General features: G+C 40.3%; 1 protein-coding gene across 1 annotated transcript in view; it reads right to left on the reverse strand.

Annotated features, from left to right (window-relative positions):
* Positions 1–25683, reverse strand: part of LOC140481220 (proteasomal ATPase-associated factor 1-like) — a 45067-nt gene that overhangs the window by 12799 nt on the left and 6585 nt on the right. The window contains exons 3-8 of the mRNA XM_072577069.1: positions 21317–21420; positions 21123–21212; positions 19325–19423; positions 18383–18533; positions 14734–14928; positions 4857–4948 (exon numbers count right to left, since the gene is read on the reverse strand). Of these exons, the coding sequence (XP_072433170.1) occupies positions 4857–4948; positions 14734–14928; positions 18383–18533; positions 19325–19423; positions 21123–21212; positions 21317–21420 (731 nt within the window). The remainder of the gene's footprint in view (positions 1–4856; positions 4949–14733; positions 14929–18382; positions 18534–19324; positions 19424–21122; positions 21213–21316; positions 21421–25683) is intronic.

Below are 25683 nucleotides of genomic sequence, written 5' to 3' on the forward strand. Positions count from 1 at the left end.
CCTCTAGTTCTGGACTCCCCAATCTCAGGGAAAAGACACTGTCTATTTATCCTATTCATGCCCCTCTTGATTTTATAAACCTATTTAAGGTCACCCCTCAGCCTCCGATGCTCCTGGGGAAAACAGCCCCAGCCTATCCAACCTCTCCCTAGAGCTCAAATCCTCCAACCCTGGCAACATCCCTGTAAATCTTTTCTGAACCCTTTCAAGTTTCACAACATCCTGCACGCAATATTCCAAAAGTGGCCGAACCAATGTCCTGTACAGCCACAACATGACCTCCCATCTCCTGTACTCGATACTCTGACCAATAAAGGAAAGCAGACCAAATGCCTTCTGCACTACCCTATCTACTGTGACTTTGCTATCAAGGAGCTATGAACCTGTACCACAAGGTCTCTTTGTTCAGCAGAACTCCCTAGGACCTTAGCATTAAGCGTATAAGTCCTGCTAAGATTTGCTTTCCCAAAATGCAGCACCTTGCATTTATCTGAATTAAACTCCATTGGCCACACCTCAGCCCATTGGCCCATCTGATCAAGATCCTGTTGTAATCGGAGGTAACTTTCTTCACTGTCCAGCACATCTCCATTTTTGATGTCATCTGCAAACTTACTAACTATACCTGTCATGCTCACATCCAAATCATTTATATAAATAACAAAAAGAAGTGGAACCAGCACCAATCCTTGTGGCACACGACTGGTCACAGGCCTCCAGTCTGAAAAACAACCCTCCACCACTACCCTCTGTCTTCTACCTTTGAGACAGGTCTGTATCCAAATGGCTAATTCTCCCTGTATTCCATGAGATCTAACCTTGCTAACTAGTCTCCCATGGGGAACCTTGTCGTACACCTTACTGAAGTCCACATAGATCACATCTACCGCTCTGCCCTCATTAATCCTCTTTGTTACTTCTTCAAAAAAACACAATTGATTGTGAGACACGATTTCCCATGCACAAAGCCATGTTGACTATCTCTAATCAGTCCTTGCCTTTCCAAATACATGTACATCCTGTCCCTCAGGATTCCCTCCAACAACTTGCCCACCACCAAAGTCAGGCTCACCGGTCGATAGTTCCTGGTATGCCCTTACCACCTTTCTGAAATAGTGGCATCATGTCAGCCAACCTTCAGTCTTCTGGCACCTCACCTGTGACTATTAATGATACAAATATCTCAGCAAGGGGCCTAGCAATCACTTCCCTAGCTTCCCACATAGTTCTAGGGTACACCTGATCAGGTCTTGGGGACTTATCTACTTTTGTGTGTTTCAAGACATCCATCACTTCCTTCTCAGTAATATGGACATTTTTCAAGATATTGTTTGCTGAATTAATAACATATAGATTTTGCAGTGGCAAAATAAAAATGGTCAGAAATGCACAATAGTATCTCAAGAGGAAAAAAGAGCCAAGTTCTTCAGGGGTGCTTGTGATGCAGTGCACTGACACTACTTCTGGGAAAGGAGGCCAGGGTCCAAGTCTCAACTGCTCTCGAGTAGTGTACATCTCTAAGCAGAAAGATTTGAAAATGTTTAAAACACAATAAAGGGGGGTATCATAGTACAGTGGTAGTGTCCCTACCTCTAAGCCAGGAAATCAGACCACATTTGAATGGGTGTGACATCAAGAAGCCTTAGCAAAATTCGAGTCAATGAGAATCAGAGGTAAAGTACTTGGACTAAGATTATGGTTGTTGGAGGTCAGTCAGCTGAGGTCCAGGACATCTCTAAGGGTATTGTCCTCGCCCCAATCATTTTTAACTGCTTCAATAATGACTTACCCTCCATCATAATGCCAGAAGTAGGGATAGTCACCGATGACTGCTCATTCATGACAATATCCAGGCTTGGGCTAAAAAGTGGCAAGTAACATCTATGCTATACAAATGCCAGGCAATGACCATCTTCAATAAGAGACAACCTGATGGCCCCATGACATTCAATGGTGTTACCCCCACTGAATTTCCCAGTATCCCCCATTTTCAGCATTATCATTCAACAGAATCTTAACTGGACTAACCATACTTTAGCTGTCTAAGTAACATGATCCAGTGACAGTTTCATTTTAAAAAATGTATGAGGAGAAAGGGCTAGTGTCCATAACTGAGCCAGGACTCCTAAGTTCAAATCCCACCTGCTCAAAAGGTGTGTTATAACATACTATGAAGTTGAAGATATGTACTGCACCTTTGAGAGAGACAGAATGCTGTTCTGGACTAAGAGATTACAACAGTTGTGTATATGACGAGATGGCAGTTCCAGAGTGGACTGGAAAATTGAAAATGTCTAACATTTGGCTGTGAAATAGATACCTGAATTTTGGTTGCTGTTTGGATGACAATTCGAACTTAACTAGTTTAAATTATGCACCAGGATACTAAAATCCAATTGAGTTTGAACTTATTGTTTTACCAACATTGAAACAATGAGATGATCCAATATTGGGGATATAAGAGTACGGATATTTTGAAAATTGGTCAGAGTGCAACTGCCATAGAAAGAAAAATTACCCATCTTTAACATCTTGCCCTCAAGAAATTAGAAAACATGGAGGTACCTTTTCTGGTGAAACATACCCAAGTAAAAAGACAGACAATGACACAGGGAGATTTGCAGCCAGAAGAGTGAAGACACAGAAGACGACAGAGACTGTGTGGTTTTGAAATTAAGTTGATGTAATTTTACTAACTGTCTTATTGGAACAGCATATTGTTATAGAGTTGGAGGCAGATAGTAAGTAGTTAAGAAAAAGGGGGGCTTAGATTTATGAATAGTTTTTGTTTAATGTTCACTTTTAGAATTAGAAAATAAACTGACGTTATTTCTTTAAATAGTGGGATTTCAGAGTTCTCTGTCACTAATATTTCAACAGATTATGAGGCGAGCTTTTCTGGGTGTTTGGTTTAATTAATAGAGGGGTTCATCTCCATGTCGTAACACATATCTGAACAGGTTGATTTAACTATATCCAGATATGACTATTTGAAAAGAGCTGAGTTCCAGGGCTCTTGTAATGCAATGGTACTGCCCCTACATCAGGGTATAAAAGCCCAGGTTCAAGTCCTACCCGCTCCAGACATATCCAACTAGGTTGATTGCAAATAATATGGGCTTTTGCAATTAGTTTATAATATGGTAATAATTAGACTTTCGGAAAGCTTTTAATATGGTTCCACACGAGAGGTCAGTAAACAAAACTAGAGCACGTGGAACTGTGGGAAAATATACTGGCACGGATTAAGAATTAATTAACAGATAGAAAACAGAACATAGGAACAAATGGGTCATTTTCAGATTTGCAGGCTTAATGTGGAATACCACATGGATCAGTGTTTGGGCTTCAGCTTGTCAGAATCGTCATACTAATGACTTGGATACAGGGATTACAAGTTATATTTCCAAGTTGCAGGTGTACAACTTGTTGAGAGTAGGAGTTGTGAGCAGAAGGCAAAGACACTTCAAGGGGATTTGGAGAGGCTAAGTGAATGGGCAAAAGGCTGCCAGATGGAATACAATGCTTTCCGTAGGAAAAACAGAAATAACAATATTTCTTAAATGGCAAGGGACTAGAAAGCATTGGTATCAGGTACAGCAAGCAATTAAGATGGCAAATAGTAGGGAGCCTTTATTATAAGAGGATTTGAGCATAGAAATAAAGATTTCTTACTGCAATTATACAGAGCCATTTTTTGAGACCATACTTGAAGAAATGTCTGAAGTTTTGATCTCCTTGCCCAAGGAGACATATGCTTGTCATAGAGGGAGTGAAACAAAGATACACTAAACTATTTCCAGCATTGGACAGACAGTCCCATGAAGAAAGATTAAGAAGACTAGGTCTTTATTCTTGAAGTTTAAAGGAATAAAACAGGCAGAGAAAATTCACGGTGGACGCAGGAAGGATATTTCCTTAGCTGGGTATCTAAAATCAGGGAACAGAGTCTTAGAATATATTTAGAACTGAGACCAGTTGTTGCGTATGTTCAAGATTGACATTGATAGATTTCTACAAATTAAAAATGTTAAGGAATACGGGAATAGCGCAGGAAAATGGTGTTGACATACATCATCTCACCAAATGGTGGAGCAGGCTCAAAAGGATTGAATGGCCAACTCCCATTAACTGCCTCTGCTCGAAGGACACAATTCGCCAGCTCCTCCAATCCCTCCTCGTAACTGAAGTTTTGAATTCTCATACCAACTCACTGTCAACTTTAAACTGCTCTAAAGCTTTGACTTATTTCCGAAAGTGCATTGCAGAAACTGACTACAATAGTCCAGTTGTGACCTAACCAGTGATTCACAAAGTAAACTTTCTTGCCTTTGTATTCTTTGCTGCTGTTTATAAAGTCTCATTACGCTGCTTCAGTGTGCCACTAGTTCCAATCATAATGCTAGTAACCAGAGTTCAAGCTTTTAATTCTATAATTGTACTGTATCACTTGGCAATATTTATGGCGTTCTTGGTTTGATTCCAATTGAATGCTTGATTTGGAAATTCATGTGGAAACCCATGACTTTAAATAAAAATAAATTATCTCATCCATAATTTAAAAGCTGAAACATTTTATTAATCAAATATTGATCCTTCAAGCAACATCTCTCAAATCGATCATCTGGTCATTAACTCATTGCAGTACCTTGCTATTTGCAAATTGACAGCCACATTCCCCACATTACAACAGTAACTACCACTTAATGGCTGTAACTACTTTAATTTGGGCCGAAGTCTCAAAACCTGTATTTTATATTCAAGCTTTTCCCACGTTATTACAGTATGCACAATCTGAATCAATATATCAGGTTAGCATAAAAGGTTCAATCTTACAAACAATAAAAAGCACTTACTGGTTGCCTACTGAGAAGTCCAATGCTCTGCAGTTTTCTGTCTTCACGGGCTAAAAGTAACAATTTTCCCTCCGTCCCTATTTCACGCTCACCTGGTAAGCAGAGTTTGATTTTAAAATATGACAATAATTTGAAAAGAATAATATTTCAAACATGAATTAAATCAACCGTATGGATGCCCACATTAATTTGAAGACCCCAACATTTTTGTGAGCTATCATTCACTATTAGCAAATATCATGTCATTAAACATAATATATCATGAATATTTCTTTGCATAATTTCCATCTGTCATTTTTTCTTCACAATGGTACATACAAGTAAAAGCACATACATCACAGCATAAGAATATAAGAAACAGAAACAGAATAACCTACTCCACCATTTGAAGAATAACATGAGTCTTATGGCGCAGAAATTGGCCATCTGGCCCATCATGTAAAAGAGCACTGGCTCTTTAATTATGATCTAGTGCCATTCTCCTGCTTTTCCTCCATACCCTAACATATTGTTTCTATTCAAATCACTTCTGGGCAGTGCATTCCAAATCCAAACCATAAAGCTTTTTCTCACATTTGCTACTTTCGCAAATCACTAAGCCTGTGCGCTCTCATTTCTCTATTCTTTCATGGGCGAGAATAGTTTCTTTCTATCAATTCTATCCAGACCGCTCATGATTTTGAAACCTTCTGTTCAATCTCCTCTTAGTTTTCTTGTTGCTAAGGAAAGCAATTCCAACCTCTCCAATCTCTTCTCATCACTGAAGTTTTTCATCCCTGGAACCATTCTTAAGTTTCTTTTGCGTCCAGTGCGTTCCCATCCTTCCTACAGTCTGGTAAAGATGGTTAGCCAGTTTGCAATGCAGAATGACACCAATAAAATGGGTTCAATTCTTGCATCTGCTGTTACCATGAAGAGTTCTCCTTCTCAACCTTTCCACTTGCCTGAGGCGTGGTGACCCTCATGTTTAAACACCTCTAATGAGAGCAGCCCTGTGGTCTGGTAGATCTATGGTGACTTTACTTTTGTAGTCTGGTGCACAGAACTGCACACAATACTCCAGACGAGATCTCAGAAGTGTCCTATACAAATCCAGCATAATCTCCTTGCTCTACAGCAGGTAATACGGAAGGCAAATAGAATATTAACATTTATTGTGAAAGAAATAGTGTATAAAAGGCCTTAGTGAGATCACACCTGGCGTACTGTGCACAATTTTGGTTCGCTTACTCGAGGAAGGACGCAGTTACATTTGAGGCAGTTCAGAAGAAATTTGCTAGATTGTTCCAGAGGTGAGGGGGCATGTCTTATGAAGAGAGATTGCATAGTTTAGGCCTATACACTCTGGAGAATGAGGGGAAATCTAATTAAGATATAGAAGACACTTAGGGGGATTGACAAAGTAGATAAGAGAAAGGATGTTCCCTCAGGTCAGCAATCTAGAATAAGTAGTCATAGCTTTAGGATAAAGGGTAGCTGATTTAAAACAGATGAGAAATTACTTCTCTCAAACAGTCATGAATCTGTGGATTTCACTACTCCAGAGTGTGGTGGATGCTGAAAAATTGTGCACATTTAAAGAGGAGTTAGACAGATTTTTAATTAATAGTTGATTAAAGGGTTTGAAAACCAGGCATGAAAGTGGAACTGAGGCCAAGATGAGATCAACCATAATCTTATCAAATGGTGGAGCAGGCTTGAGGAGCTGAATTGCCTACTCCTAGTTCTTATGTTCTTGTACTCTACATACACGAGGTACTCTTGTACTTTATTAATAATGCCCAGAATACTGCGTGTTTAATTAACTGTTCTCTCCACCTGCCATCTTCAATGATCTATGTACATATATACCTAGGGCCCTCTGCTGTGCATCCTTGTAAGAATTGTCTCTCGCATATCTTATACTGTCTGTTTACGTTCTTCCTACTAAAATGCATCACCTCAAATCTCACTGAACTTCATCGGCCACCTAGGTGCACATTCTACCAACTTCTCTGTGCTTTTAAGTTGTACACTGTCTTCCTCAGCACTTGCAAGTTCTGTATCGTCTGTAAACTTTGAAATTTTCCCCTGCACATCAAGATCTAGATCTCTAACGTATACATCATTCAGTACAATTATGGCTGATCTTAAGCCTCAACACAGCTTTCCTGTCTGGTTCCCATATCCCTCCATTCTTTGGGGTACAATGCTCTATTGATCTCAGTCTTGATGCTCAATTATCATCATTGGTAGTCCCTCACAGTTGATGATGACTCACTTCCACCTTCAGTGAGAGTCCATAGGTTGTACAGTCTGATGCCACTTCTGCAGACTCTGCTACACCTGGGGTAGAAAGTGATCCTGGGAAGGGGTGGATAGTGCACTGGTGTGGCAGCGTGTTCCTTATGCTGTTTTTGCCTGGCTTCCTTGAGCAGCAAGAATCAAGGTCCTGGATGCTCCTCCTCCACTTTGCACGGTCTTGGGCCAATGATTCCCAGGTGTTGGTGGAAATGCGAGTGAGGCCTTGAGGATATCCCTGAAGTGCTTCCTCTGTCCACTTGGGGCTCGCCTGCTGTTTCAGAGCTGGCAGTAGAGCATCTGCTTGTATTGGTCTTGCAGACGTGCCCAGCCGATCAAGGGTGGTCAGTGCCTCAGTGTAGGGATTTTGGCCTTGTAGAGGACGCTGGCATTGGTGTGTTTTTCTTCTCAGTGGATTTGCAGGATTTTGCTCAGACAAAGTTGATGGTAGTGCTCCAGTGCCTTGAGGTGTCTGCTGTAGACAGTCCACATCAGAGCCACATTAGAGAAGGGGTACCATCACAGCTGTGTATACCATAAACTTGGTGTCAGATCTGATGTTGTTGCCCTTGAACATGCTTTTCCTTAGAGGACCAAAGGCTGTGCTAGCACAATGGAGACAGTGCTGGATCTCTTAAGCAATAACTACTTTGGTTGACCGGACACTTGAGATATTGGAAGTGGCCAGTGTTCGCGAAGGCCTCCCCACTGACCTTGACAATTCAGGGTTCACTCTACAATGCCAGGCCAAGTTGGTGGAGGACCCTCATCTTGCAGACGCTTAAGTTGACACCCATGCTCTTATATGTTTCTGTAAGGGTATTGACAATAAAGTGGAGATTGTCCGCTGAATTTACACATATGCAAGCATCATCTGCATACTGCAGTTCGATGACATGAGTTGGTGTGACTTTGTTTTTGGCGTGAAGGCAGCAGAGGTTGAATAATTTCTCGCTGGTTCAATAGTTTAGCTCCAATCCAATGGGAAGCTTGTCGACAGTGAGGTAAAACATTGGAGTTAGGTCGAGAAAAGTGTTGCAGCAATGATGCAGCTCTGCTTGACACCAGTCCAAATGGGGAATGGGTTGGTGGTGGAAGCATTTGTCATTACTTTCCATATCATCATGGAGCAGGTGGAGGATGGTGACAAACTTCGTGCTGCAGCCAAAGCAGAAAAGGACACACCATAATGTTTCCTGGTTGACAGTGTTGATGACCTTTTTAAAGTTGTACAGGTGTAGGTTCTTTACTCCGCATTTCTCCTGCAGGTGTCACACAGTGAAAATCTTGTTGATTGTGCCCCTCCGTGCCGGAGGCCACACTGTGATTCCAGGAGGAGTTTATCAGTCTCAGGGATGAGACAGTTGGGGAGGACCTTGGCAATGACTTTTCCAACAGTAGACTGCAGGGAGGTTCCCTTAGAGTTACCACAGTCAGACTCGTTCCCTTTTTTTGAAAATGTTCATGAATGTGGCATTTTGAAGCTCTCCCAGAATGCTATTCTCCTTCCAGATAAGGCAGACAAGGGTGTGTAACTGTAGCAGGAAATCTTTGCCTCCCCACATCAGTGCCTTAGAGGGGATACTGTCTTCTCTAGCATCCTCAATGTTCTTAAGCTGGTGGACAGCTTTCTTTACTTTGTCCAGGACTGGAGTATTGCTGAGCTCATGGCACATAGCGTGCTGTAGGATCCGTTCAAGGATGCTCAGATTGATGATAGGATCCCAGTTAAGAAGCCACAATACCATTTTCCAGTCTGATTCTCATATCCCTCCATTCCTTGAGATACCAAAACTCTACTGATCTCAGCTTTGATGCCCAATGATAGACATCCATAACTCTCTTAAGTAGAACACACTAAATATTCACAATGCGTCAAGTGTAGAAACTTCCCATCTTAATCAGAAATTATAAATAAATGGGGCTGCACAGTGACTCAGCAGTTAGCACTGATACCTTGCAGCGCCAGAGACGGGGGTTCAATTCCGTCCACGGGTGACAGTCTGTGTGGACTTTGCACATTCTCAGTGTCTTTGCGGGTTTTCTCAGGGTGTTCCAGTTTCCTCCCACATTCCAAAGATGTGCAGGTTAGGTGGATTGGCCATGGTAAATTGCCCAGTGTCCAGGAATATGCCAGCTAGGTGGATTAGCAATGGGTAATGCAGGGCTACAGGGATAAGGTAGGTGGGTGGGTCTGGGTGGGATGCTCTTCAGAGGGTCAGTGAGGACATGATGGGCCAAATACTCTGCTTCCACACTGTAGGGATTCTTTGATTCTAATTCTGAATCTGTGCCCATATGTTATAGATTCCTCAGTCAGGAAAAGAACCTTTCAGTGTTTACCGAGTCAAGCCCATTCAGAAAACTATATGTTTTGATTAAATCACCTCTCATTCATCTAGCAAATACATGGAGCATCATTTGTAAGAAACATCTGCCAGAAATGTCCCTAATTAAATCTGGAACCTAAGATTTGGGTTGTAAATTTTATTTAGATCTGAATTTTGGATTTTTGAGCTGCTGTCGACAAACCCTGTGTTTATTTGAAAGATGCATCATGAGAGTTTTCAACATGCCACTGTGGAACTGCAAACATGCCAACCTACAAATCTCAGTAAAGCTCATGACTTTTTAAACAGCTGACACAGCTGCAGAAAAAACAACTTAACAAATCAAAAACTCAAACAACTGCAAAACAGCCCCGAATGAAGGCCTGCTATCAAGGCCATTGCTTCAAGGTGAAGAATAAATTAAGTTCATTTTTATTACATTGGATTTCAGGGTTTTTTATTAGTATTTGGGGATTACATTCTGCAACGTAGTTTTTTTTTTGTAACGTGAATAACACAGCTCTATTTATGTGGTGCAAAAACCAACTGCTCTAATTGTAATAGACAATAGGTGCAGGAGTAGGCCATTCTGCCCTTCAAGCCTGCACCACCATTCAATATGATCATGGCTGATCATCCTCAATCAGTATCCTGTTCCTGCCTTATCTCCATAACCCTTGATTCCACTATCCTTGAGAGCTCTATCCAACTCTTTCTTAAAATGAATCCAGAGACTGGGCCTCCACTGCCTTCTGGGGCAGAGCATTCCACACAGTCACCACTCTCTGGGTGAAGAAGTTTCTCCTCATCTCTGTCCTAAATGATCTACCCTATATTTTTAAGCTGTGTCCTCTGGTTCGGCACTCACCCATCAGCGGAAACATGTTTCCTGCCTTCACAGTGTCCAATCCTTTAATAATCTTATACGTCTCAATCAGATCCCCTCTCAGTCTTCTAAACTCAAGGGTGTACAAGCCCAGTTGCTCCAGTCTTCCCGCCATTCCAGGAATTGACCTCATGAACCTATGCTGCACTCCCTCAATAGCCAGAATGTCTTTCCTCAAATTTGGAGACCAGAACTGCACACAGTACTCCTGGTGTGGTCTCACCAGGGCCCTGTACAGCTGCAGAAGAACCTCTTTGCTTCTATACTCAATCCCTCTTGTTATGAAGGCAAGCATGCTATTAGCCTTCTTCACTACCTGCTGTACCCGCATGCTTACCTTCATTGACTGGTGTACAAGAACACCCAGATCTCTCTGTACTGCCCCTTTACTTAAATTGATTCCTTTCCATCATTAATATTAATCATAACTATTAACACCCCAAATGTATAATGAGGAAAGTCTCCAAGTTCATCAACCTCCAGATTTAGGAGATCACATACAGAGTTGCAGGAGTGTGGGAAACTGTATGTAAATAAGAGGTTTCGCAGTTTAAAATTGATTTTTGGTAGGGATGTTTTATTGCAAGGAACTACTTTTAAAAATTAAACACAAAAGGTGCAGGGCCCATCTTAACCTGGCTGGAGGATCGATTCTGAGAGAGAACTGGAAACAAGAAACTGCTATCCCATCCCAACTGTGAGCCTATCTAATAACACAATCCAATGGCAAATGATCTTCTTCCTCAAGAGACAGCACCAAGACCACAGGATTCATTCACTATCCCAGGGATATCCACTGCATATACATACCAACTCCATCACCTTAGAAACTGATAAAAAAGATTTTTGCTTGACGCAATATGCAAGATCATAGGAAATAGGTGCAGTAGTAGCCCATTTAACCCGTTGTATCAGCTTCATTATTCAATAAGATCATGGTAGATCTAATTGTGGTCTTAAAACGACTTTCCTCATATGCCTGGGCTTTTTTGACAATCAAAAATCTGGATCATTCAGCCACGAATGTGTCCAATGACCCAACTCCATTTTTCTCTGTGGAAGATATCTCAAGACTAAAAATCCTTTGGGAGAAGAATACTCATACAGCGCGGAAGCAGCCCCTTTCTTTCTTCTTGTTCATGCTGACCAAGTTTCCCAAAGTAAAACTAGTCCCACTTGTCTTTTAAATGTTGTAACTATAACCTTATCTACCACTTCCTCGAGCAGTTCATTACACATATGAACCACCTTCTGTATGAAAAAGTTGCCCATCAGGTCACTTTTTCCTCATACATTAAAAACATGCCCCCAGTTTGATTTCCCCAACCCTAATGAAAAGATCTTTTCTATTTTTCTGCCTTAAACGGAAGACCCACTTACCTTCAAAGCATGCCTTCTAGTTTTAGATACCCCCATCCCTCTCCCAGAGAGGAAACATCAGCATCGATTCTGCCAAACTCTCTCAGAATCTTATATAATACAATAAGAAAATCATTAATTCTTCTGAACTCCAATGAGTATATGCCCAACCTGTGTACCATTCATTCCACAAACCATGGTGAATTGCACCAAATTCACATTTCGGATTTTCCCAATGTTAACAGCTTTGCTTATGCAAGTGCAGCTATAATACTGAATCTACAAGGCATATGTTAGGGGTGGGACGGAATATTTTCCATGTGCCTGAATGAGTGCATTTCCAACATCACTCAAAAAACCCAGTACCATACTAGACAAAGCAGACTACTAGATCAGCACTCCTTTAAAAGCTGATGCATAATGGCAGCAATGTGCATGATCTACAGATGCACTACAGTAACGTGCCAAAGCTCTTTCATAAACATATGCCAACCTGCGCCTCTAATACTGAGAAGAACAATGACAGAAGATGTATGGAAACTGTTGCTACATCAAATCCTGGATGTCATTCCCAAACAGCACTGTGAATTTAGCTAATCCTCACATAGACTACAGTGGTGGAAGGATATAGCTCACCACAATCTTCTCAAGGGAATAGGTAATAAAATGCTGCCTATCCAGCGATGCTCACATCTCATGAAATAGCAAGAAAAAATCTTTCTAAAAATTACAAATGGTACCAAAAAAACAGGACTTGCAACTTAAGATACTGATAATCCACAAGTAGGTGCAATAAAAGGTGACAGATCAAATTAGTAACTCATTTGTTATTGTCTCAACAAAGAATCTATAATTCTATTCAATGAGATCCTGGAAGAGCAGCAACATTTTGAAAGCAAGTTTTGACAACAACTTGCGCTTATGTTGTACCCTTGAAGCAGAAGAATATCACAGTGGTCTTTCAGAGGAATAATCATAAATAAATGAATGGCAGAAAGAAATTATGAGGGAAGAGAAATGCTTGAGCAAATAGCTGACCTTCACAGATAGCCTTGAAAGAAAATAATGGTGTTGGAGAAGCAGAGGAATGCAAAAATGGAATTCCAATGGATAGTGACTAGACAGCTGAAAGCCTGGTTGTCAACTGCTAGTGTAAATTTTAACTGAAACATTATTAAATCTTCCCGGATATGCTTTAACAGAATTCTTCAGACAGATCAGGGACCGTGTAGAAAGAGAATTAATGTCTAGAGTCTGATCTTCATCTGAACTGAAAGGGACTGGTAAACATTGGTTTTTATGTTGTAGACAGTGGGAACAGTCGGTGAGGGTGTCCAGAGCCTAAGGCGGAGGTCGCTAACAGTGGTGAAGGCGAAGGAGCAATTGAGATGTCAAATACCTGTTAATGATGCAGTGAAAGGGAGAAACTGCCCACACTACTCAGACCAAAGTCAATAATATATGGCCATGTGGGCAAATGTAAGAAAATTGGAGAAGGCAAACCAGGGCAGGACCTATACAGTTAATGGCAGGGCCCTGGGGAGTGTTACCGAACAGTGACCTAGGGGTGCAGGTGCAGAGTTCCTTGAAAATGGAGTCGTAGGAGGACTGGATGGTGAAGGAGGCATTTGACTTGCCTGCCTTCATTAGTCAGTGTATTGAATATAGGAGTTAGGACATAATGTTGCAGCTGTACAGGACATTTATGCAGCCACTTTTAGAATACTGCGTACAATTCAGGTCACCCTACGATTTTGTTAAACAGGAGATGTTACTGGAACTGGAAGGTTTGAACTACAGGGAGATGCTGAATAGGCTGGATCTTTTTCCCTTCGACCATCAGAGGCTAAGGGGTTAAGTTATCGAGGTTTATAAAATCTTGAGGGGCATGAATAGAGTGAATAGCCAAGGTCTTTTCCCCCAAGGCAAGGGACTCCAAAACTATGGGGCATATTTTTAAGGTGAGAGGGGAAAGATATAAATGGCACCTGAGGGGTAACTTTTTCCACACAGAGAGTGGTGCACGTATGGAATAAGCTGCCAGAGGAAGCAGTGGAGGTGGGTACAATTACAATATTTAAAAGACAGCTGGATAGGTTTTTGAATAGAAAGGGTTGAGAGGTATATGAGCTAAATGCTGGAAAATGGGACTAGATTGGATTGGGATGTCATGGGAGTGCGGACGAGTTGGACCGAAGAGTTTGTTTTCGTTCTGTATGACCCTATGACTACATATTCGGGAAGCAGTGACAAGTGGTAATGTCACTGGACTCGTGATCTGGAGACCCAGGCTAATGTTAAAGGGATTCTGGATTAGTGATGCTGGAAGAGCACAGCAGTTCAGGCAGCATCCAAGGAGCTTCGAAATCGACGTTTCGGGCAAAAGCCCTTCCAGCCCTTCTAGGCTCTTCCAGCACCACTAATCCAGAATCTGGTTTCCAGCATCTGCAGTCATTGTTTTTACCACCTTAATGCTAAAGGGACATGTGTTCAAACCTCACAATGTCAGATGGTGAAATTTGAATTCAATAAAATCTAGAATTAAAAGCTAGTTTAATGGCCATAAAGTAGCCATTGCTGTTTGTCGTAAAATACTTATTTGATTCACTAACACCTTTTCAGAAAGGAAATCTGCTGTTCTTAACTGGCCTGGTTTACATGTGACCCACAATTTTACGATCGTCTCTTAACTGTCATTATAGCCATCAGTTCAAGGGATACAAACTGACAACTTTGGATGGAAAACTCAGTTTACCATATAGAATCTGTGCTGTGGCGTGCATTAGATTGGGTTCAGTTCAGGACAACAGTGATATTTGGATGGTAAGCACAATCAGCAACAGTAGAAAAGTCCCCCCTAACCTAGATCCACCCACAGGACCTATCATGACCCACATTGAGATTGTATAACACCACAAAATGGGAATGAAGTTCATCTTCCTGGTCCGTATGCTTCAACATTTGAAAGGAGTAACTGGAACAACTTGGGGTGCTGGACAATCTGTTTCAATGGTCTACTTACTTGGTGAATGTTCAGGAGAACCCAAATTCACTGTGTTTTCAGCAACACCAAGTGAACAGCCATTAATGGGAGACCCACAATCTGCCAACACTGCAAGGCAAGTGGACTTCCCACAATCCCACAATCTTGCTGTTCCATCCCTGGAGCTCGAGATGATATTTCGTCCACGTTCTATGATTGCTGTATCAAGAATACCTAAAAAGGTAAAAAGGAAATCCAACTTTAAGTAAACATCATCTTTTAAAATCACTATAATCTGTAAACACAAAGATATTTTCAATATTGAGTGAGAAACTATGTGCTATGATTCTAGACCAGAACCACCAAACATGTTATGATCTGGGTAGGGACCAGTAATATTTTTTGAAGTAGATCATGTGTGACATAACGGGTATTAAGAGATAAAAGCCACAATATTCCACGGTTACTACAGAAAGTTTAAAAAGTAATACAATGTAGGGGATGCAGTGACATAGTGGTAATGTCACTGGGCTAGTATTCCAGAACTCTAGGCTAATGTTCTGGAATAGAAGTTCACTAAGATTGCGGATGGATAATAAATGCCTAGGCATTTGATGTCAACATTCTACAAACTACTGAATAAAAACATATTAATTACATGGATAACAGACAAACTGCAATCAATACACCCCTTAGAACAGATCAACCGAAAATGCAACAAAGGTTGGTGGGGTTGTGGATAGTGTGGAGGGATATTGGAAGTTGCAATGGAACATTAACAGGGATGCAGAACTGGGCTGACAAGTGGCAGATGGCACTGAAAACCAGAGACTTTTTCTCATGGTGGAAATGTTTATCATGAGGGGGCATAATATTAAGGTAATTGGAGGAAGGTTTAGGGAGATGTCAGAGGTAGGTTCTTTACTCAGTGTGGTGGGTGTGGAATGCACTACTAGCAGTGGTACTGGAGTCAGGTACATTAAAGATATTTAAGCGACTCTTCGTTAGGCACATGGAAGTTAGTACAATGAAGGGTATGTAGGTTAATCTCATTTTACAGTAGGATAGAAGACCGGCACAACATTGAGGGCCGAAGAGTGTGTACTGTGCTGTGCTGTTCTAAGATAGATCCCATAGATTTCTCAGCAACCTCCAGAAGTTGCCAACACTGTGGGCCATCAAATATTAACATGAGATTTCAATCTTCTCGATTAAAGTCCCAGATTTGGAACACCCTCAAAACACACTCCATCCTGGCCTCCTCAACAACTGCTCATATTTATTATGCTGGGTCTAAGGTCTTTGGGTTCCTGGAAACTGCACTCCAGTACTTACTGACAAGCTCAAGTCCAGCTTTTCACAGGTTGTAAGCTTTGACAACCAGTACCACCCTTGGGTTCTTTTTTTTCTGAGCTCCAATGTCGCCCAGCTGTACCAAGCAAATACTGCTTACAGGTTTTTCAATCAGATCTCTCAGCTGTACTGGAAGTATTAATTGCGCTGAGCTGTCATACTCTTAGCCTCCAGGACGTTCCTAAGGCCTAATCAGCAAACATTAGCTGCACTTACAAGTTCTCACAACCTCCCTGTACTGCACAGAGCTATCCAATTGCTCTTGGGACGTCTCTCCAAGGCCCAACTACATAAAATCAGTGACATTCTTAGCTGCACGTTTCTGCATGAAGCTTGCTTCTTGCTCTCTCATTCAATCACAAGCTGGTTACAAACTTCTCTCTACTGGTCCCTGAACTGTATTGAGTGACCTATTGAAAATCTTACTGCCTACTGCAATGTAGAACCGAATATAGCAAGCACTTGAATGTAGTTAATATTGAGACACCAAGCTCTCTGAATGTTACAATATTCACAGATTACTGGATTACACATTTCAAATGGACAGGACAAAAAAAGGATGTTAACACATCAGATATACATGCTGTCTTGCAGAATAAAATTCAAAAGACAACTTCAAAAGCCAAGCAAAATTAGCTTTCTGCTCAAGTTCAAATATATGTAGCAACTACCTATATTTTAATTATTTATTACTATTCTCTGTCATTACATAAGAAAATTACTTGAGGATTTTCTTTCCAGAACATTAGAAAGCTGTTCGCAGTGAACAGTACCATGCTTTATAAATCAAAAATTAAAATGTATCCAGAAAACTTTGGTTTTAAAACATTAGAAATTTTTAAATATATAAGTGCACTACAAAGAATAGAAGTATACAACTGTTCTCAAATATTGGCCACAACAGTTAACATTAACCATTTAGCCTAACCAGATGGACTGTGTGAAGATTTTGTTCAGCAGTTTAAAGAGATGGTGAGAAGTGTACTTTGGGACAAACAAGAAAAAAACTGACTGCATGTATCACAGCAGAACTTCAAAAGAACAATGACGACTTTTCTTGGGTTTAGTTGTCAGTTTCGATTTTATGTTTCAGGTAGATATCACAATCATGTTAAGACTTTATGACAAGCTTCAAATAAACATAGATAGAAACAATTTTAAATGACTCAATTACACCTGCAAAGCCACTAATACTGGAGCATTTTATTTATTAATGGTGTTGGAATTGGGGAAACAAAGTAATTGCTTAAAAGTTGATTTTCAATCAGCCCAAGTTATAGTTGACCGAATTTCATCAATTTTTGATCTGGTCCAGATTAGCACTGAGAAGCATTTACTGGGAGGAGGAAGGAAAAACAGCAGGAAGTGAAAAGAAAGCAGATAAAATTTCCAATAAATACTATTTGTTCATTCACAGGGTTATTCAATTACTGGCTAAGCCAGCATTTTTCTTCAATGACCCTGGAGAGGGTAGTGTTGAGCTGCCTCAGCTATAGGGAGAGGCTGAATAGGGTGGGGTAATTTTCCCTGAAGCATCAGAGGCTGAGATTCATAAATTCATGAGGGGCATGTATAGGGTAAATAGATAAAGTCATTTTCCTGGGTTACGGGAGTCTAGAACTAGAGGGCATAGGTTTAGGGTGAGAAGGGAAAGACAAAAAAATTGACCTAAGGGACAACTTTTTCATGCAGAGGGTAATGTGTGTATGGAATGAGCTGCCAGAGGAAGTGGTGGAGGCTGGTATAATTGCAACATTTAAAAGGCATCTGGATGGGTATATGAATAGGAAGGGTTTAGACAGCTAAGGGCCAAGTGCTGGCAAATCTGGTCGGCATGGATGAGTTGGACTGAAGGGTCTGTTTCCGTGTTGTACATCGCTATGACTCTAACTGCTGCATTTGTTGGGAGTGCAGGCACATCCACTGCACTATTATGAAAAGAGATCCAGGTTATTGACCGAACAACAACGAAGCATTGGTATTATTATCCCAAGTCAGGATTGTGTATGACTTAGAGTGTAACTTGCAGGTAGTGGTGCTCCTAAGCAACTAAGACACTAGCCTGAGGGACTCCGTATTGATGCCCTGGAGTTGAGATGATTGTTCTCCAACAACCACAAACATCTTCCTTCCTTCAATGTAAGACATTAACCACTGCTCCAAAATATATACTACAGTAAACCTGATAAAACAGTCAATGTATACCAAGTTCTGACCCTGTATCTGAATTTACAATGTTTTTAATAGATTTGTTTTTCAAAATCTTTGTTACACGTAAAACAGAATACCATCACTGTTTTCTTTCTTAAAACGTTGTGGTAATAGCTCTGTATACCTCCTTTGTGTCCATTCAAAGTTACAGAACAATTTCCATCTTCAACAGACCAGATCTTTAACTGAGCATCCATTCCTCCACTTAGAACCACAATCCCAGAGGGAAAGAACCTACAACAATTCACGTCGTACACGTGGCCAACCAGATCTCTCTAAAAATTAAAATTGACAATGCATTAGATCCAAATCACATACACACATATCTGCACACACTTTGGAACATCAGGTGTGATACTTCTCACAGATCAATACCTGATGCTAGGTAAAGTGGCAACGATTATTATGACACTGAACCCTTCAGTATGGTTGTCACGACTAATGAATTATATTGCCAGTTCACTTTGCATTAGCAACCATAATAAAATACTAGGAGAAAGTGAGGACTGCAGATGCTGGAGATCACAGTTGAAAATGTGGCACCCGAAATGCACAACAGGTCAGGCAGAATCCGAGGAGCAGGAGAATAGGCGTTTCAAGCATATCCCATAACAAATACACCAAAAGTATAATTAAATTACTTGGACATTACAGGGTCAACTAATACAAAATAATAGCTACAACAGAAGGATTATAAGGTATCAATATCCTATCTCAAGGTTCACATATAACTGTTATAACTGTCATCTTGTTTACAATGTGATTATGACTTAATCATCTCTCCTGGGTATCTGTTATTGTTTACATTAATTAATTTGGGTAGAAAATTCTCAAGTTATTTAAAAAACACATCCAACTTGTTACGATGTTTAATATTAAAGAGTGATTCAGAATTCAAACCATAATGAATAAAATCACAAACTTTCTACAGAAGCTGTTCAAAGACAGACCTCGAACTATAAATTTTTTACTATTTGGCATTTAAGGAAAATTGAAACACTATACTTTTTGTGAACCTACTGTAAATTATCGACAATATTCATATAAAGTAAATAGATACACAAACCCTCAGATCTCCATTGTTGGCTTGCCAGATTCGCATTGTCCCATCTGTACTGCAAGATACACCCAGCCCTCCACCACTAGAAATATCTATACTGGTTATCTAGGGGGCAAGGGTAAAAGAGATAAAGGTGCAGCATTTTGGAAAATACAATCTTATTTTGAAATATACATCAGGTTCAACAAAATCAGTGCCTTGTATAAAAACCAGAATCTATTTTCCATAACTCAAAACTGTTTTTAAAAAAAATGTATGTAAAATTTTACAAACAAAAATGTCTATGACTTATGAACAATTAGGGCCTACACATGATATTTTCAAACCAGTTTAACTGCAGGGGAACACCTTCCAGCTTCCATTACTTCAACTTATTACTTGACAGCATGTTGTTGCGATGAATTGCTGAAGAGAGACTAGATATTTCAACATGGGGACAAAAGGATTTGCTCATATGTGCCTCATAGTGACTCATAAAGGTTTAATGGAAGTGGGAAAGGGGCAGGGGATAAAACTGTGGGAGATTGCAACATCAAAAATCAAGGAAGGTTTCTTGCTCGATCCTGTAACAAAAGTTCAAAATCTGGAGGGGGGAAGAGAATAATAAGCACATGAAGACTAGATTAGTTTACTGTTCACTTAGTATGGCTTAGAATATAGCTTCAAATTAATTTATTGTTCTTTGTAACTACAATTATTTACAACTTTGTTCATTTGTCACAAGTGACAAGCGAGATCCTGCACGAGCTGATGAGATGGCAGCACTCTGCCCCCTTCCTAACATCTGGGCAATCAAGAGGCTGTATCAGGAGAAAATGCACGCAGGAGGGAAAGATGAGAGGGACTCCATGTTTGGTGAACCATGATTAATGGACAGAAGCCAGTAAACCTAAATTGATTGATTTGACAGCAAACTTGGTATAAGCAACTGCCAGACAATGGAATTTAATCAGAAATTAGTGCACACCCAGGCTGAAATGTGGATTGCATTCACTTAAGAAAGAAACTGGTGGTGCTATAGAACTGGACACCAGCATGAGCTGCTACTTTCATGTAGCAAGAGGACAACATTTCAGGGAACTTGGAAACCAAATGAATTTTAAAAATGTGCCTTCACTGAAAAAAATTATTTGTAGTTTTAACTGGATGACATTTAATAAATTACAGATCTAAAATTCTAGCTTTAGTAACAAAGTGCAATCATAGATCAAGATCCATTAACCAGGACAGGCTAGGAAATGCCTGGTAAACAATCATTTGTAAGAGAAATTGCCTATGAATTCTTAGATCATGTTCACTTTGAATAGTGGCATCGGAGTTAGTTTTCAGATTTATGAACAGATAGTTCTTTTGATTGCATAGTCAAGTCTACTTTAGGCTACATTTACTATTTTATGCTGTGGAGGAGCTGGTGTTGGACTATGATGGACAAAGTTAAAAATCACACAACACCAGTTTATAGTCCAACAGATTTATTTGGAAGCACTAGCTTTCGAAGCGCTGCTCCTTAATCAGCTACCTGTTGGACTATAACCTGGTGTTGTGAGATTTTTAACTTTTACTATTTTAGCGCTGGGAATTAACTAAAATATTCTCTAAATTATCAGCAAACACCAATACATAAGAGATAACCTTTATGATGTAACACCTAATTGAACATAAAAATTAGGATGCTATGCAAACAAGTCAATTTAAAAACTGCAATTTTTCCTCCTACAATGGTCACACTTCTAAAAATGCTTACTTCAGGAAAGATGTCAACATTATTCAGCTTGCACAAAACAATTAAAAAAAACAGACTTACACTTTTAGTGTGTATTCTAGAAAAGGATGTATAAGGCATAAGAAACTTTGAGGCTGCATTCCCATCAGGACAGGAGATTAGAATACTCTTCTGCAACGAAAATAAAAATTCTAAAAAACTGAATTTTTCAATGTCTAAATGCTATATTTTCACAGATGGCAATAACAAAAATAATATATGGAGAAAGATCTCACCTTTGTAATCTCTGTCACTTCAAACCCTTCTGAAGCTGTTACCACTGGGACCCCATCTTTACCAACTCCTTGACACTTTATACAGCCATATAAAGTAGTTGCTCCTAAATTAGAAATGGACATTAGACCATGTTGTTGTTAATTATAATTATGACATTAATGGGAGATATCAACAAGTAAATCACCACCTTTTGAAATCTCTGTTGTTCAGATGAGATGTTAATTGGAGGCCCCTCTATCCTCTCAGGTTGGCCTGAAGTAGACTTCATGAATTTCAAATAGCAGGGAAGTTCTCCCTTGTTTTCTGGCCAATATTTATTCCATTGCACAGATGACTGTGGTACCTCACTATGGTCATTGCTGAAATGTTTTCTTACAACAGCAATTGCACTTCTATAACACTTATTAAAAAAAGACTTTATTGGCTTTGATGTCTCTACATTGTGAAGTGTGTTACATAAAAATGAAAATATTTCTTTTGTAAAGGTTTTCCTATATTGGAAAGGTGACAAATCATGGCACGGATTTGCAGATAACTTCAGGTGTTGTATCATTTGTTGAAATTAGATTACTGTGGATTCAATATCACCACTGGCACTGATTCACACTAAAAGCCAGTCATTGCAAAACTCACTTAGAATGTTAGCTTTATAATGTAAAAGCTCTTCAAAGTGTTTGTGTGCGCTGTTTATGCATCTGCCTCTAAAAAGTCAGCACATATTTCAAAGAAACTGAGCTCTGATTTAACATCCTTTTGAAATTAGAAGTCCAAATAATTTATGCCCATAGTAAGTGGATTAACATACTGCATAGTGTGGCAATAGTCCATGCAAGTTATGAAAATTACAGACAACTTATGAACAAAAATGAGTGAACCAATTCCAGCTAAGGTGGTCACAAAGGTGCTGATTATGTTGTAAAAATGATGCAAGTGGTAATAATACAAGATTATCCCAAATTTCCTGCTGAATAGAATAAAATAACAACTTTTGGTCATGTGTATTTTTACAACAAAAATGTGAATGTTTTATAAGTCGCCATACCATGGCATCATGAATTCATAAGCAAAAATTAAGACAGAAGTCATCTCAGATCAATTTCAGTTCTGGGAAGAGTCCACTAAGATGAAGAACGCTGGAATATCAGGAAGTTGCTGCCAAAGACAATTTCCACACTGACAAGACCTTCACGCCAGGACAAGACTACCAAACCTGGAGACCGCCATGCAAGACAAGACTGCCCCTCTGAGTTAAGGTTACCACAACGGGAGACCGCCACTTCAGGCTGGAATATAAGACCTCCATGCCACACACCAGGACGAGATCTCAACGCTGGGACTGGATGATATCAGCACACCGGGCCGCTGGAATACCCGGAGTCCGCCATCAAAGACTTACACATAGATGTGACCTTCATGCTGGGACAAGAATACCAAATCTGGAGACCACCACAGCAAGCTGAGACCACTCCTCTGGGATGAGGTGGACACAAAAAAAAGACTGCTGCCCAGTCTGAGGCCAGTACATCGGGCTGGAAGCCTCCTCTTTGCTGGGCCCAATCCAGGAGAATACGACTTCAGCCGAAGTTAAAAAAAAACATAAGATGGTAAACGGAAACATTAAGAAAAAGTAGAGAAAGAAAGAAAAAAGTAAAAAGCAGATGGAGTAGACGAGTTCCAGGCTCCTGGGCAAGCTCCACGTCTATACCGCTGCCATCTTAAAGATTGAAGACATGCTGTAAGTACAAGCCGACATCAGAGTCAGGAAAGTTTTCAGCTATGATGTACCCATTATTACATAATCATGCAATACAAGAAAGCCACCATTCAAATATGGTACTAGAGTATCATATCCCCCTGTGGACCCACACCCTGTTGAAAATAAAACTTCTTAGAGGGAAATTAAAGTGAAACAAGATATTCTATAGCTGATATTAGACTTTATTTCCTATATAAAGGAACAGTTATGACAAAAACCTGAAATTTTTGAACCAGCAAGAGCTGAGTTCAAATAAAATACCTTCAGAAAACAATATTGCTACATTGATGAGTGACATGGTCTATTAGAAACTTCAATATTCAGTTTAACAGATGGCTAGTTGCAATTTCTAGTTAGGATCAGACTCTAAAGTCTGCAGCAAGAGTTCTGAGGGCTTGATAAATCTGGGAAAGAACCTTACAGAAATGAAAACAGAAATTGCAAGTAAAATTCAGCGGGTCTGACAGCATCTATAGGAAGAGAGCAGAGTTAAAGTTTTGAATCCAAGGACTCTTCATCATATCACTGCTTTTGTATAAGATCTCCAGCATCTGCAGTTCTTTGTTTTATTTTAGTGAGGAATCTTATAGATTCTGCTTGTCACAGTTGTCGACGAGCTCTTGTTGACAGCAAGGGTCAGTGAGAGCAAGTAGATAGCACAGACGACTTGCAGACTTGCTGATGTCAGGGGCCGGAGAGAGTGAAGGCAAGTGGGTAAGATATTGCAGGCAATAACAAGAGTGGTAGAGTATGTGCTTTGATGGGAGGTGGCTATAGTAGCAGAGATAAAATTAGTGTGGAGGCACCGGACAGAAGATGGTGGCATTCACTGGCAAAGTGGCGAAGATCATTGACCTTCCTTCAATGCAGACATTCAATCAGATGGCTGCAACTGCTATATCCCAGACGGCGACATCTGTCACCTGGCATGGTCTGGTCTTCTGGCCTCATCTATTGCCCCTGAGGAAAGAGGAGGTCTTGCTGACACCATCCCATCAAGCAGGACCTCCTGCAAAATGGGGCCCGCTCTACTCCTGTCTGCCAGGTTTAGGCAAATTTCAGCAACTTTTAACCTAACTGGATAAAACAGTGGGTGTCTGGTGCACAACAGAATTTTAAAGGTGCCACAGGCACAAGGGATGCCACTGAATTCTGGATATCTGCTGCCTGGCAAGTTGCTCTGAGTATCGTAAGGTGGAACAGAAATCGCAATTGAGTGGGCGAGATAGGTAAGTAACGAGTCGCGTTTGGTAAGGAAGGAAGAGAAAACTCACCAGGTATTGTGGTGTGAATCCCTCTTAAAAAAATTCAATGGAACTTCGACTTAGCCAAAAACGGTGAGTTTTTTAAAATTATTATCACATTCTCTAGAGAGTTAAAAGTTAACATTTTTATCACCTAACTGCTCCAAAGATCTTTAAATGCGAAATTGTTGTGTCTTGGAAATCTCTCAAACTATTCATACTATTTATTCACCAGCCTCTTTTGGGTAAGGTCACAGTAATTCCAAGAAATAATTTAAGGAGTGTACCAAGAGTACACGCTTCGAACTGGTTGCTAAGAGATTGTGAGAAGCAATTTCCTGAAAAGATGTGTATTAATTCTCAGTGGATTTCTTCCACTTGGATTCTACAGAATATATCATCAGAGTCCTTGCCTACTACCATTAAAAGAATATAGGAACAGGAATTAGGTCATTCACTCATTCAAGCCTGCTGTACCATTCAATTACATCAACAGTTGATCTGTATCTCAAATCCACCCACTCACCTTTGTTTCAAATCCCTCAGTTTCCTTACCCAATAAGACGTAAAATAAAACTAAATATAAGACCATAAGACATAGGAGCGGAAGTAAGGCCATTCAGCCCATCGAGTCCACTCTGCCATTCAATCATGGCTGATGGGCATTTCAACTCCACTTACCCGCATTCTCCCCGTAGCCCTTAATTCCTTGTGACATCAAGAATTTATCAATTTCTGCCTTGAAGACATTTAGTGTCCCGGCCTCCACTGCACTCTGCGGCAATGAATTCCACAGGCCCACCACTCTCTGGCTGAAGAAATGTCTCCGCATTTCTGTTCTGAATTGACCCCCTCTAATTCTAAGGCTGTGTCCATGGGTCCTAGTCTCCTCACCTAACGGAAACAATTTCCTAGTGTCCACCCTTTCCAAGCCATGTATTATCATGTAAGTTTCTATTAGATCTCCCCTTAATCTTCTAAACTCCAATGAATACAATCCCAGGATCCTCAGCCGTTCCTCGTATGCTAGACCTACCATTCCAGGGATCATCCGTGTGAATCTCTGCTGGACACGCTCCAGTGCCAGTATGTCCTTCCTGAGGTGTGGGGACTAAAACTGGACACAGTACTCCAAATGGGGCCTAACCAGAGCTTTATAAAGTCTCAGTAGCACAACAGTGCTTTTATATTCCAACCCTCTTGAGATAATTGACAACAATGCATTCGCTTTCTTAATCACGGACTCAACCTTCCTGTTTACCTTTAGAGAATCCTTCACTAGCACTCCCAGATCCCTCTGTACTTTGGCTTCACGAATTTTCTCACTGTTTAGAAAGTAGTCCATGCTTATATTCTTTTTTCCAAA

This window comes from Chiloscyllium punctatum, chromosome 9, assembly GCF_047496795.1.
Source record: "Chiloscyllium punctatum isolate Juve2018m chromosome 9, sChiPun1.3, whole genome shotgun sequence".
Classification (NCBI taxonomy): domain Eukaryota; kingdom Metazoa; phylum Chordata; class Chondrichthyes; order Orectolobiformes; family Hemiscylliidae; genus Chiloscyllium; species Chiloscyllium punctatum.